At 39.1% G+C, this 15,387-nt stretch overlaps 1 protein-coding gene across 5 annotated transcripts in view; it reads right to left on the bottom strand.

The window, feature by feature from the left end:
• Positions 1–15,387, bottom strand: part of tle4 (transducin like enhancer of split 4) — an 89,051-nt gene that overhangs the window by 16,704 nt on the left and 56,960 nt on the right. For all 5 annotated transcript variants that reach the window (XM_012960982.3, XM_012961061.3, XM_012961022.3 and 2 more), the window contains 3 exon segments: positions 3,411–3,530; positions 958–1,011; positions 719–871 (listed from right to left, as the gene is read on the bottom strand). In XM_012960982.3, coding sequence (XP_012816436.1) covers positions 719–871; positions 958–1,011; positions 3,411–3,530 — 327 coding nt within the window.

The raw sequence follows: 15,387 nt of genomic DNA, 5'->3' as shown, positions 1-15,387 counted from the left end.
ACTCACCCAGCATAAGTCAACAACCCTAATGGAAGTGTCATTACATATGTGCTTTTATAATCAGATCTTTCAAACATCTATTAATAACAAGGGTGTGTATGATTGTGACTGGGTTGCTAGAGGAGTATGAATGCATAAATTCACCTATTAAGTGTAGTTTACTTACAGAACATGAAAACTGCCCAACTGCTAATTACAATTAGTTCTTTATGTCAGTAAGTGGGTTTGGCCTGAAAAGCACCAAAACTCTCAGGCACTTCCTATTCCAGTCAACAGAAGGTGGTGATTTTAAACTTTATTTCAGCTGGTTAAAAAGCAACCAGTGTGCTATAAAATTTAGTATTTTCATAAATATACATGTTTAGGTTAGCTTGCAAACCACTGAGTACTACTGATTTTGTCATAGACCTATAGAGAATACAAACAATAGCTATAGACCCCTAACGGCTGTGACACATGGGGGGTTTCGTGCCACTGCCACTATTGGTGTTATTCTGATATCTACTGGGAGCTGCTATCGTGCTACTTTCCCATTGTTCTGCTGATCGGCTGCTGGGAGGGGGGTTATAACACTCCAACTTGCAGATCAGCAATTAAGTGTGAATGAAGTTTATTAGAGCACAGGCCACGTGGCTGTAGCACCCCGGGAAATAAAGAACATGTTTTCACATGACAGTATTCCTTTACACAGTTCTATGTTTGAGCCAGATTTTCTTACAAGGCTGAGTTCTTTGGATTTTGAAGAAGGGGTACTACTGGATGAGGCAATGGAGGCTGGACTGATGGGGGCATCTTTCTTTAAAAGGCGTGGTTTATCCAAGCCATTTTCCCGCGGAGAATGCGCTGGGCTTCCTCTGGGAGACGAAGGGTCCTTAAAACAAGAAATTGTGTGGTTATGCAATTGTATCTTAAGAATGTCCAGCGAAGTTACTAGAAGGCACTAGAAAGAAAACGCACCTCATTGGAAACATCCACCACCAGGTTGTCATCACTTTTTTCACCATCACTGTCCTAAACGAAAAAGAAAATAACTGTTAAGTGAAAAATATGTGGAGAACGAAGAGACTAAAATTCATCAGAAACATTTACTGTTACCATTTGTTTACAAACAGAAAACGAAATGTAAAAGACATTAAAGGTCATGAGCTCTGGTATATCCTAACATGTTAGTTCTTTTAAATTAGCAATTTGGATCAGCCTGGGTGTCTCCCATTTGACTATCAGGCAAATGAAGCCATTTACAGTTTAATGCCATAAAATACTTCTCGCCAATTACAGAAGGGGTGGTAGGAAGGCCAGCATGGGTCAGTGTCCCTGGAGGCTGGCAATGGCTGGTTGTTACGCGCATACAACTTACCTGTCACCAGAACTCATTTGCAGACCTTCATGAGTGAGTGATTATGCTGAAAAGCATTATAGCATTTAGTCTAATAGCACATGGGGAGTTTTGACTACCATTGCCCTCAGGTGGAAAACAGCAGCAGTCATAATGCCCCCTCTACACTTGTCAACGCCTCCCACAGAAATATACGTGAAATATACTGCCTAAGCAAGACGTGGCTGCTTCTCACTGACGGAAAATCCCTGTGTGAAATTTCCATGGCTTCTTTTACACATTTGATGCCCCATGCATTTAAATTGTAACTGCACGGCAGGTAAATTTGACACTATTTACCATGGTTTGCATAGTCCATATGGGGGAAAATTTAGAACATTATTTTCTGTGCTGGGATTGTTAAATAGAAGTTGCAATTTTTTTTTTTTTTTTAAAGCATCGGTATGGTTCATTAAAAGATTATTGATGATAGTAAATCAATAAATTATAGCAAAAATAAACAGGGCTAATTTATTAAGGTGTTCCTACAGTGTGTGTGCATCATTGATCAGGTTTCAAGTCAAGTGCAGAAAAAGTTTTAGTTTCTTGGCAGCAAACACTGGGTAGAGGTATGGGTTATAAAAAAACCCAAAAATGTGACTATAACCAGGCTAGGAAACACATATTGTTGCAAGCAGGCCTGGACTGGCATTCTGTGGATTCTGGCAAATGCCAGAGGGGCTGCTATAAAATGCCATAGACAGACACTATTTATTAGGCTGGTGGGGGGCTGTTTGGGCCTCTGTGCCTGGGCCTATTTTAAATCCAAGTTCGGACCTGATTGCAAGCACCCAATAGAAGCAAGTGGCAATTCCTGCTAGCAACATTATTACAGTATACCTGTACAAAATTCTGCAAACCTGTGCCTTGCCAAAAGCAAAGCTCATACAGTTTGCCAACTTACATGCAGGGTTTGCAGAGTGCTGTAAGGAGCCTTATAATAATTACTGTCTGCTTTATAATTGTGGCTGTTGTCAGTGGGAAGCAACCCATGCCAATTTCCAACTTTTTAATGCTGGTTTTCTTTTTTTTTTATTAGTTTTTATTTAAGGTTTTAACATTTTAAGAACAAAAATAACAGTTTAGAGGAAGAAAGAAGGAAAGAAGGAAGGAGGAGAAGGTATATAGAGCTTAAGCGAGCCTGGCGGATTTATTAAGATTGTGCATTTAACCAGGTGTCCCACACTGCGTTAAACTTGGCTGGACAGCTTCTGAAAATGTAGACCAATTTTTGTTTAGGTAGCACATCATTGACTAATTTTTTCCAAAGGGCAATGCTGGTTTTCTAAAGCGTAACAACTGCAATGAAAAGCACTTAGGGTACCCTTAGGGTAGCAAGGCATGGGCTTATGTTGGTGGATAATGTATGATTCAACCACACATCTTTGCCAGCCAAATTACAGTGATCTGCTTGCTCAGCCAACCAAATTTCAATAGATGTAAGAGGCATGTGCTGGCTGCAGCTATTCACATGGGACAGAATGGTCAGCCATGCAGTGGATCATTAATCATGTAAAAATAGATGATGTCCTACATAAGTCTTTACTGAGACTTAAAGAGAATAAGGGACCTATATGAAGGCTATATATGTGTTGTAATACATACAGAAGTAGAATGGAACTGTTAACAATGTCATATTGCAACGTACTGATGGCAGAGTAAACAGACATAGCATATGAACTGTACTAACTACTCCCTAAACAAACTCTTGGCTATGTTCAGTCTTACGCAAATACACCCTTGGGAAATATTTAGGCTTCTTTACGCTCCTTTAAACATGTTTGTCAAAGATAAAATGCACGCTCAGCGATCAGGATTACGCGAAACCATAAAAAAATAAAACACACAGAATTATGGTAACGGGTGTTTGCTATAACTTTAATAGCCTGTTCTGTGGCTAAATGAACTTGAGATCTAGGCGTCACATACATCTCCTCAACTTGCAGAGGGGAAGACATATATCCTTAAACGTCTGTTTTTTAGAATAAGAGATGCAAGGAAAAATTATAATTTTGTTATTATAATAGCTACTCACATAACGAGCTGCAATATCTTTCTCTTCAGTCTTCTGCTTTTTGCTGTCTGAGGAATAATCTGATGAATTTCGATGTTTTTCTGCAGCTCTGAAACTTGCGGAGGGGGATACAGAAGAACTCTGGGAGAATAAAAGAACCGGATTTCATTGAACATGAACTAATATGCATTCTGAATATTTAAACAAGGCTTAAAGAAGCGCTGACATTTCAGTGGAAATTAAGCTCCTGTGAATGTGTATTTTTTAACATTGACAAGTTTACACATAAATGTTTCCATGCTTGTAATCAATGTAAAGGAGAAGTAAAATAGCAAAATGGGAAAAATATTTCTTTATGTTTAATCAAAATTAATGGCTGAAAAGTATAAACTTACTAGTGCAATGTAGCAGCCATGCTAGTAAAACAGCACTTACAGCTGTTTATTGAGCACCGGGCACACAACATCCATATTTTAAACCAAACATGGTTTAACATGGATTGCCAATTAAGAGTAGGAAGTCATACGTAACATTTGACCCCTGTACTAAAACCATTTGGGGTTATGCTTCAAAAAGTGCAAAGTGTTCCCTAGTCTTGTAACCCACAGCAACCAGATTTGGGTTTAAAATAGCTGACCAGTAAATACTATGTGTTACAGATATGGGACCAGTTTTTCACAATGCACAGGGCCTGGGGGTTTGCGTATAAAATGTGTTTACCTTAAATCTACTAAAAGTAATTTAAACAATAATTAAGCCCAATAGGATTGTTTTGCCCCCAATAAGTATTAATTATATCTTAGTTATGATTACGTACAAGGTGCGGTTTTATTATTAGAGAGAAACAGAAAATCACTTTTAAATTTGTAATTATTTTATTAAAATGGAGTCTAGGGGAATTATGTGAATAATGGGTTTCCCGATCTAATACCTTTATTAGATAAATAGGAAACTTTGCAATACTTTTTAGTTAACCTGCTATTTTTTTGTAAAAAAAAAAAAGCCCTTGCAAATTTGGCCTACAGTCCTTCCTAAATGGCAGCCCCTATGGCAGTGATCCCCAACCAGTGGCTCGGGGCAACATGTTGCTCACCAACCCCTTGGATGTTGCTCTCAGTGAATTCCTGACTTGGGGGCAAGTTTTGGTTGAATAAAAACAAGATTTGCTACCAAATAAAGCCCCCTTTAAGCTGATAGTGTGCATAGAGGCTGCCTAATAGCCAATCTCTAGCCCTTATTTGGCTCCTCCATGAACTTTTATGGTGCTTGTGTTGCTCTCCAAGTCTTTTTACATTTGACTGTGGCTCGCGAGTAAGAAAGGTTGGGGACCCCTGCCCTATGGCAACACTCATTTCATAAACTCTAATTTACTGCAGTATCTCATTTGAACAAATTTTAAAATTTTACCACTGCATTTCCATAGAATGCATTATAACCCTGCAAAGTCCTTTTTTTGTTCGGTGCCATCAAAGAGCCATTACTGATCAGTGCTCCCTACAACCAATCAGGAAACAGTTGTGAATCTAATGTTAAATATTAAAAGCAAACATATTTATTCTCACTGGCATCATTTCTTCTTAAACTGAAACTATAGTCTGCTTCCAGAAATACATTCTAGATATGAATGTCACACATATGAGGCCCGGAATCCCCCAGGGTACACTGGAAACCATAGAGATGCTCAGGTCTCTGAACACACTCACATCTGTCTTTCCGATATATGATTACACAGACAATGTTTTCATTCTTTTCATTCCACTTCACAGGCTGGAAATGTCCTTGTGACAAGGAATTCTACAAGCAGTTCCCTTGCAGTTTCAGCATATATAAGTAAGTATAGTAAGTAATATTTAAACATCTAGAGCAGAAAAAGCAGGAGGTACGTATAATATATATATGCCATCATGCCACTGTCAGAGACAAACAAGACAAGAAAACCCCCAAAATATTAGAATATAAAATGGCACAATTCCTTTATCTGAGTTTCAAGTTGCCAGTGTTCTTTGGTTTTAGGTTAAAGTGGCGGTTTTCAGACTTATTTTTAGCCATACTGGCATCGAATATTTAGGACAGATGTTCACTCAAAATCATGCTCTAACTGACTTTCAGGAAAGGCATTCAGGATTATTTGACAGAAAAGGGCATTTTACCAAAATAGTCTTCAGGTTGGGTTTACCCAGCTAAGGCACTGAGACCCACTAGGGGGTACAGACCCACTGGATGAACTGGGAAAAACTTATTTGTACATTTCAAGGGTGGAACATATGTTATTGATAGTGTTTTACAACTAGGTGATGCAGTTACATTGTTACAAGACTACAGAAAATGTGCATTTGCTACGACTACATAGCAGCAGGATAATGGCACAAAAATCATACCGATTGCCAGTCAGAATAGTGGCAAAATACTCTGGTGCTCATTATCCGCAGTGTGTGTTTATAGGTGATACAACTTTGGGGTTTCTTTTGCAGTTTGTCAGTCCTAGTAATGGTCAAAACACCTCCTTTTCCATTATCCTTAGTCTACTGACACACATGGCAGATTCTTGGCCTGCAATTAAATATCAGGCAAAGAATCCACCCATACGCATCTAAAACTTCTTAATGTGCCTACACCTGGAACCATTGTGTTAGCCTTGGTAAAGGCACAAGGAGCTAATTGTGGCAAGAAAAAAACTGCTCAAGTATGCAGTTCTGCGCCAAAATATATGCTCCATGTGCCTGCTCCTGGGCCAATGCAATGACTCTGGGTGTAGGCAGATCAAGAAGTTATTAGGAGCATCATATTAATTATTAGTTATGATTATTAGTGTTAAGTAGTATAAGGAAGAACCTTACTCAAATATAACTGTACATAGTAAATGCTTGTCACAATCCAGCAGAATGAAAACCAGAAATAATGCAGTTACCCAACAAGAAATGTTTACTTAGAGCTGTTTGCACAGAGTTTCAGGCTGGGAATGGTCACGGTTTACTCTCTATTTCAGGTCAATACAGAACTATTAAAACAAGAGCAAAGCAAAACTAGTAAAGGAAAATTTTAGCTGGCTGCACACAGCATATTATATTTTCATACTACAGGTATGGGATCTGTTATCAGAAACCCATTCTCCAGAAAGCTCTGAATTATGAAAAGGCCACCTGCTATAGACATTTTAAATAAAATAATTCAGAGTTTCAAAACATCTTTCTTTTTCACTGTAATAACAGTGGCTTGTACTTAATTCATACTAGAATGCTCGGGACCAAGGGTATTCCGGATAAGGGGTCTTTCCGTAATTTGGATCTCAATACCTTAAGTCTACTAAAAAATCAATAAAACATTAATTAAACCCAATAGGATTGTTTTGCATCCAATAAGGATTATTTATATCTTAATTGGGATCCATTACAAGGTACTGTTTTATTTCTACATAGAAAAAGGAAATCAGTTTTAAAATTCTGAATTATATGCTTATAATGGAGTCTATGGGATGCAGACTTTCCGTAATTCTGAGCTTTCTGGATAACGGGTTTCCGGATAAGGGGTCCGATACCTGTATATATAGGCAAAACAATCCCACTGGGTTTATGTAAAATATTTTTTAGTAGACTTAAGGCATGGAGATCCAAATAATGGAAAGACCCCTAATCTGGAAAACCCCAGTTCCCAAGCATTCTGGATAGTAGATCCCATCCCTGTAGCAGTTTACCATCATATTTATTACCTGCTGAGCATGCGTGGTTGATTAAAAGTGATTCAAACTTAAGTAGTACAGGTATAGGACCCATTATCCAGAATGCTCGGGACCAAGGGTATTCCGGATAAGGGGTCTTTCTGTAATTTGGATCTCAACACCTTAAGTCTACTAAAAAATCAATAAAACATTAATTAAACCCAATAGGATTGTTTTGCATCCAATAAGGATTATTTATATCTTAGTTGGGATCAATTCCATGGTACCGTTTTATTTCTACATAGAAAAAGGAATTCTGAATTATTTGATTATAATGGAGTCTATGGGAGACGGGCTTTCCGTAATTCGGAGTTTTCTGGATAATGGGTTTCCGGATAAGGGGTCCGATACCTGTATCTCTGTCCTGAAATGTGTAAATTACTTTTCTGCACATAACCCCACAATAAATGAGCAACGTCATCAGAGACTTGAGCCAATCTGTTTAATCAGAGTGATTTAGTCATCAAGGTGCATAGTAACATTTCACTAATAAGAGGCTAAAAAACCAACAGGATAAGTGACTGGGGTTCTGGCACCTCAGATTAGATTCACTCTGCATTGCATCATTAGCAATGCATCTGTCTCGACATTAACCTATACACAAGCCCAAAACGAATAGATGTTTTAATCTCAACCTGTTTGATAGAATAGATTCTAACCATACATGGTGGTAAATGTATGTGGCCATGATAAAATAAATCCCTGATGCAGACTTAAGGTGGGCATACACTTCTGCTAACTTGGAGCATATTTTTTCACCGATATGTCTACCTAAGATGGGTGAATTCGGAGTAATCCTTCGGGCCAAACAACAATAATAGGACCCCTCAGAATAAAGACTGCATCAATGAGCCAATACAGACCCTGCTCCGATGGGAAAATCAGAGCTGCCCGATTGACATATGGTCAGTTTTTGGCTAGACATTGGTTGGGTAGGCCTATCAAGGGACCCAAACGTGCAAATAAGTAGCCAAATTGGTCTGGAGGACCCAAATTGGCAGCTTAAATATGCCCCTGTATGGCCACCTTAAACAGGAACCTCTCCCCAGTATGGCTCAAACAATAGAACTATGTCATTACTGGCCAATATATCCCTCCATGTCAGGACAAAAAACTCATCTGTTTCTTCATCCAGATAAGGAAAACACAATGCTCATTTTGAATCATATTAAGTGCTATGGGAGTAGGCCCCCTTGCTAGCCAAAGAATTAAGTAAATATACAGGAAGGTAAAAGCCTAGGGATCTTTTGCAGGCAGAGAAGAAAATACTACAAGAACTTGAGTTCACAATCAGAATAAATTGTATTGTGCTTACAGAAAAGAGAAACACTGCACTGTGCCATTCAGACAACATAATCATAGCTCAAAACTAATTGATATGCACTACACATTGAATAAACAAATGTCATTTCACTGAAGAACCATGCATACCATACATTCAGGTAATGGCGATGTAAATAAAACGAACTGAGCAGAAATGGAATTGAGTGCAACAAAACCTCAGTGCGGTCCCAGACTGCAATGTTAATAAAAAAAGACATGTTATGCATTTTAGGTTAATATAGCAGTAAGTGATAATGGAAATAAAACAAGGGTGTAAGCGGAAAAAATATAAATATAGAAATAAAGATATGTGTATGTGAACAACAACAAAAATAAGACAATGGGATCTGTATGTTCTGTAAAAAAAACAGATATTAAATATACTAAAGCTGGCATACATGCTCAGGTTTGGTCAAGATGTTTGGCCAATTTTGTTTGACAGCCTCACATGTAAATCTACTCCAGGGTTGTTTTCGCCTATAGTGTCACTATAGGGCAGGGATCCCCAACCTTTTTTACCCTTGAGCCACACTCAAAAGAGTTGGGTTGCAACACAAGCATGAAAAATGTTCACAAGGGTACCAAATAAGGGCTGAGATTGGCTATTTGGTAGCTCCTATGTACACTGGCAGCCTAAATGAGGCTCTGTTTAGCAGTACAACTGGTTTTATGCAACCAAAACTTGCCTCCACTGGGAGCAACATCCAAAGGGTTGGTGAGCAACATGTTGGGGAACATACAAACTCTGTGCAGAAAGTGCCCTGGCTGGGATAGAAATCAGAACCCCAGTGCCAATGCTACAAATCGACAGTCGACCTTTGATACCTTTTTTTTTTTTTTTTGAGTATCAAAGTAGTCAAGCCAGATCAGCAGAACGGGGTGCCAAGCATAGGTAACTGTTCAAAACCATATTATTAAAAATCATGAAAAGGCTGCATGTTTTTTAATTGATGTATACTGCAAAGTTGCTCGAAATTATGTTTACTTTTCAAAAAAACTTAAATTGTGTTTGGTTGGAGCTCCTCTTTCATCCATTCTCCATTAGGCACAATAAAAGCCAAAAGGGCAGATGTATATGACACGGCAGTTTTAGTAAAAAACAAATTGGGAAAAAATATGCAGCTACTTTGGAGACCATGGTCTCTTTGCTGAAGCATGCTGGGTACTGTAGTTCACAAAAGCCGAAAGCCTATCTGTTTCATGCCCCTGCTTCATATTACACTGCATGTGTTTTAAAAAAAAAAATGCATAATTGCTGGTCTCTCTCTTCAGAGGCTTGTTTGAGCTCATAAAGGTACATAAGAGCTAACACAACACTCCAGCACTGGCAACCTCTCACACTCTTTAAATCCTTCATCCATTTCAATAAAGGATGTGGGTGGCAACATAGGAGTGAAGGGTTGTAATTCAGGAACATCCACTTAGTCAACAGAAGTGTTTACAGGGAGGATGGGTACATTGTAATCGAGCGTCTCTGCAATCCATGATTCAGCCCAGTGCAGCCTACCGTCTGAGCACGCATTTTCATAGTAGCAATTAAAATGTAAGGGGAGGAATCATTGAAGCGTCTCAAATAACTTATGCAATTTACTCTGGGAGTAGACCGAGCTTGTCAATATGGCATCGTTTTATATTCTCAGTCATTAGCAGTGTCAAAAGGACACTCAAAAAACATGAACAAAGCCGAGCCTATCACATTACAACGAGCAGTGCTGCCATGTTATCCAGACACGTCAGGACACACACTGTTCCCCTGTGGCAGCACGCTACTCCTAGGAGTCCTCAATTGAGAGCTTTGTGGTGGCTCAACTATTTTAGTGAAAAATAAGAGCACAGAGAACTGCTTCATTAGCCAAGCTCAACAAGAAATAGGTTATGCTAAGAACTGTAATGCACGCCTGTACCTACAATTTAAATGTACATAATTAAGTGCACACATGCAAATATAAGCCTACAAAACATTTGAATTCAACACCAGGCCAACATCATCATCTAAGACAGCTAGTGGAGTAAAGAACCCATTCCAGGCCAGTGGTTTGGTCCAGGTTAAGTCAATCTGCTTGACAGAAGGCTTGGAAAAGTAGATCATGCTTTGCCATTCATATAAAGTAGTTGTGCCTATAGGGCCACACAAGTACTTGTGGGGAGCACCAAGGCACCTGCACAGTATCTGACTGGCTGAGCTGATAAAATCACCAGCTAAGGCCGGGACTGGAATTACAAATTTACCAGCAATGTAAATGGCAGTAAATTTGTCATGCCCTACAAATACCCTTCCTTCCCTAAATGACTATTCCTTCTAAGTACAGACCCACCTACCCTGCCCAGTTCCCTGTCTACTCTGCCCATTCCTTAACAACTCCGCCCATTTTCCCAACCTGTGACATCATTGCCCGGACCCATGTTACACCACTGCCAAAAGAAGGTGGCAACCCTATCTGAAGAACAGTGTGCAAGTACAGGTTCCAGATGGTTTCACAACAGGTGCTACTGACTTAAGCCAAGCAAATCTTGTGCCAATGGCTTTCTTAGTTCTGTGTGCACTGGACCGATGGAAGTGATGCCATCCCCATTACAAGAATCCTGCAACTCGTGTGCAATTTACGAAACAGATTTGTGCCCCAAAATTGCACTTTGTACTTTCCATTGCAATCATAAATTGCCCTTATTTAAGTACGTATGCATGCAAACTGCAAAAAACAATATGCATAATTTACCATATCTTAAATCTACAAAGCAGTGTTCTTACCCATCATTTTTGTTATATAGTTACAGATGGACCTATTCTAAGCAACTTTTTTTTAGATGGGTTTCAGTTTTTGGCCTAGATTTCAAGATTAAATATAACCAACAGGATTTTTTGGCCACTATTATCAAATTCAAATATAGTGTATAAGAGATGTCCTTGACGTAGTTTAGAGCTTACTGGATATTGGGTTTTTGGATAAGGAATCCCCTACCTGTACTATAATGATCAGGTTGCATACAGAATTATCTGAAAAGCGCTGAACGAGAAGCGTGTGGATTTGGTTTAAATGCGTTACGCATATATTTACCATATAAATTCAATTCTTTAACTAAGCATCATATAACATATGTAATTTAGACTTGAAAAATGATAATAAAAAGGTACAACTAAAGGAACAATATATGCTTTACTTTATAAATCAGCCAGTGTGTGGACAACTTTACAGCCAATAAAAACAGCGATTTTATAAGCTATTATTTCATTTAGGGTTTACTATAGGCAGCTCCCAGTTTCAGTACAAGTGGTTAAGTCAAAATTATAGATCTGTTAACTACCTGTTCCAGACCTTTAAATCCGATTAAAGATTTAAAAAAACTCCCTACCCGGCAACGGGCAAGTAATTTTTACTAAATTTATACATTCTCTTTTATATACACTGCATACTATTTGTATTATAGAGGCATTCATATGATTACACCTACCTGCCCAGTATGATATATTCCCACTACATAAACAGAAGCTTCATGTACCAAGAATAAATCTCCTTTGTTTCATATACGCGCATAACTATTATGCATATAGAGCTTTCATTACACATAGTGATAAAAGAAAAATGAATTGTTGTAATTATAAGATTGGAGGTACTTTCTCAACTTACAAAAGAAGAAAAAAAAATGTTAATGCCTTTTGTTTCTAAAAGGCTAAACCAGTCTGAGTTTACTGTAGAGTGCAAAAGCAGTTTCCCTTAATGTAAATCAAATTATGTTCCAGTAAATGACTTCTAATTCTACTGGCTATTCTATTTCAGGGTATACAATTTCATTTAATCCTTAGTCACTCATTACTTTGACAACTGCCTTTACTATTTTTGCCCAGGAAACCCAGCATTTATTCTGGTTAAGTTAATTAGCACACATTTCCCTTAATGAAATGCACAAGCCGATATTCTAAATGATGAATATGTACCTACATGGCTTAAAAGCAAAGCTGTTTTACATATTCTTAAAAAGACAGCAAAGTTTATAAGGCATCCAGATCCATGGAAGGGTGAAAGATCTGCAAAATCCTTAAACAGCCTGCCTCTGGGGTGCCCCAATAATCATGAGCCTTGGCAACACATGGCCAATTAGATCCACTGCTTCTGTCTGTTACCGCCTGCTGCACTTCGCACCTAATCCTCTGACTGCTAAAGGCAAAATGCATGACTGGAACGGCTGGTCTCTTAAGTAGCCCAGGAAGGTGGATAAATTGAAGGTTTCATGAGGCAATACCAGAATTAAAGAGCTGTAGCCGAGTTGCAAGGGCAGCACTAACCTACATTTTTTTTTCTGGACCCTAAGTAGTCTGACATTGTCCTTGGTTAATACCAGAAGGAGTGCTGTTGCACAGAAGAGCATGTTTATAGAAACATTCCATTGCTTATAAAAAGACTCAACAGTATTCTGTACAGTACTCTCACTTGGGTGCTATACTCCCCAGGACAAACTTTGTGCATTTTATTACATATCAAGGTGTGTCTATAAGGCTAGGTACCCGAGGGGTTACAAGTTTAAAGATGATGTGAGCTTGTATATTCACCCACCATAATATGAACACTGGCTAAACTAATGGCTTGAATAATGCAATAAAGTTACATAAGCAACATGACAGCTTAAAGGCACAGTAACACCAAAGAATGAAACTGTTTTAAAGTAATTAAAATATACTGTTGCCCTGCACTGGTAAAAATTGTGTGTTTGCTTCAGAAATGCTATTATAGTTTACATACAGTGGCTTGCAAAAGTATTCGGCCCCCTTGAACTTTTCCACATTTTGTCATATTACAGCCACAAACATGAATCAATTTTATTGGAATTCCACGTGAAAGACCAATACAAAGTGGTGTACACGTGAGAAGTGGAACGAAAATCATACATGATTCCAAACATTTTTTACAAATAAATAACTGCAAAGTGGGGTGTGCGTAATTATTCAGCCCCCTGAGTCAATACTTTGTAGAACCACCTTTTGCTGCAATTACAGCTGCCAGTCTTTTAGGGTATGTCTCTACCAGCTTTGCACATCTAGAGACTGAAATCCTTGCCCATTCTTCTTTGCAAAACAGCTCCAGCTCAGTCAGATTAGATGGACAGCGTTTGTGAACAGCAATTTTCAGATCTTGCCACAGATTCTCGATTGGATTTAGATCTGGACTTTTACTGGGCCATTCTAACACATGGATATGTTTTGTTTTAAACCATTCCATTGTTGCCCTGGCTTTATGTTTAGGGTCATTGTCCTGCTGGAAGGTGAGCCTCCGCCCCAGTCTCAAGTCTTTTGCAGACTCCAAGAGGTTTTCTTCCAAGATTGCCCTGTATTTGGCTCCATCCATCTTCCCATCAACTCTGACCAGCTTCCCTGTCCCTGCTGAAGAGAAGCACCCCCAGAGCATGATGCTGCCACCACCATATGTGACAGTGGGGATGGTGTGTTCAGAGTGATGTGCAGTGTTAGTTTTCCGCCACACATAGCGTTTTGCATTTTGGCCAAAAAGTTCCATTTTGGTCTCATCTGACCAGAGCACCTTCCTCCACATGTTTGCTGTGTCCCTCACATGGCTTGTGGCAAACTGCAAACGGGACTTCTTATGGTTTTCTGTTAACAATGGCTTTCTTCTTGCCACTCTTCCATAAAGGCCAACTTTGTGCAGTGCACGACTAATAGTTGTCCTATGGACAGATTCCCCCACCTGAGCTGTAGATCTCTGCAGCTCGTCCAGAGTCACCATGGGCCACTTGGCTGCATTTCTGACCAGCGCTCTCCTTGTTCGGCCTGTGAGTTTAGGTGGACGGCCTTGTCTTGGTAGGTTTACAGTTGTGCCATACTCCTTCCATTTCTGAATGATCGCTTGAACAGTGCTCTGTGGGATGTTCAAGGCTTTGGAAATCTTTTTGTAGCCTAAGCCTGCTTGAAATTTCTCAATAACTTTATCCCTAACCTGCCTGGTGTGTTCTTTGGACTTCATGGTGTTGTTGCTCCCAATATTCTCTTAGACAACCTCTGAGGCCGTTACAGAGCAGCTGTATTTGTACTGACATTAGATTACACACAGGTGCACTCTATTTAGTCATTAGCACTCATCAGGCAATGTCTATGGGCAACTTACTGCACTCAGACCAAAAGGGGCTGAATAATTACGCACACCCTACTTTGCAGTTATTTATTTGTAAAAAATGTTTGGAATCATGTATGATTTTCGTTCCACTTCTCACGTGTACACCACTTTGTATTGGTCTTTCGCGTGGAATTCCAATAAAATTGATTCATGTTTGTGGCTGTAATGTGACAAAATGTGGAAACGTTCAAGGGGGCCGAATACTTTTGCAAGCCACTGTAAATAAGCTGCTGTGTAGCCATGGGGATAGCTATTGGAATAAGGCAAAATGGCACAGGTTACATAGCAGCTAAGCTGTGTAGAATGCCATTGCCAGGTTACTGCTATGTAACCTGTGCCTTTTCTCCTTTTTCAGCTTTGAATGGCTGCCCCCACTGCTTGACAGCAGCTTACTTACATAAACTATAGTAGTGTTATTACAGCTAAAGCTGGCCATACACGTTCAGATTTTAGTCTTCTTATGACGAACGTTTGGATAACAGTGTTATGTTTAAATGCAACAATCTGAAATGAAACTGTAGGATAAAGCCCTGAACATGAAATAGTTGGCAGACACTAATCGTACAAAAGTGGCTTCCATTGTAGGTCCCCCAAGGATATCATCAGATAAACAATACACTGCACTGATTTTATCCTTATCCAAATGAAATTTTCAACCTGCCCGACTAAACAACTGATCGCCATGGTCCGAAAAATATTAGGATGATAATTCCGAGCCCCCACGCGGTCTGAAAATCGTACAAAGCTAGGTTTCATACAATTTTATCAGAGCATGTATGGCCAGCTTAACGCACACATTTTTACCAGTCCAGGGCATTATATTTTAATTCCGTTAAAA

The sequence above is a fragment of the Xenopus tropicalis genome, chromosome 1 (assembly GCF_000004195.4).
Source record: "Xenopus tropicalis strain Nigerian chromosome 1, UCB_Xtro_10.0, whole genome shotgun sequence".
NCBI lineage: Eukaryota > Metazoa > Chordata > Amphibia > Anura > Pipidae > Xenopus > Xenopus tropicalis.
Note: the sequence above shows the minus strand (reverse complement) of the source record. Positions and strands in the feature narration are given on the sequence as shown.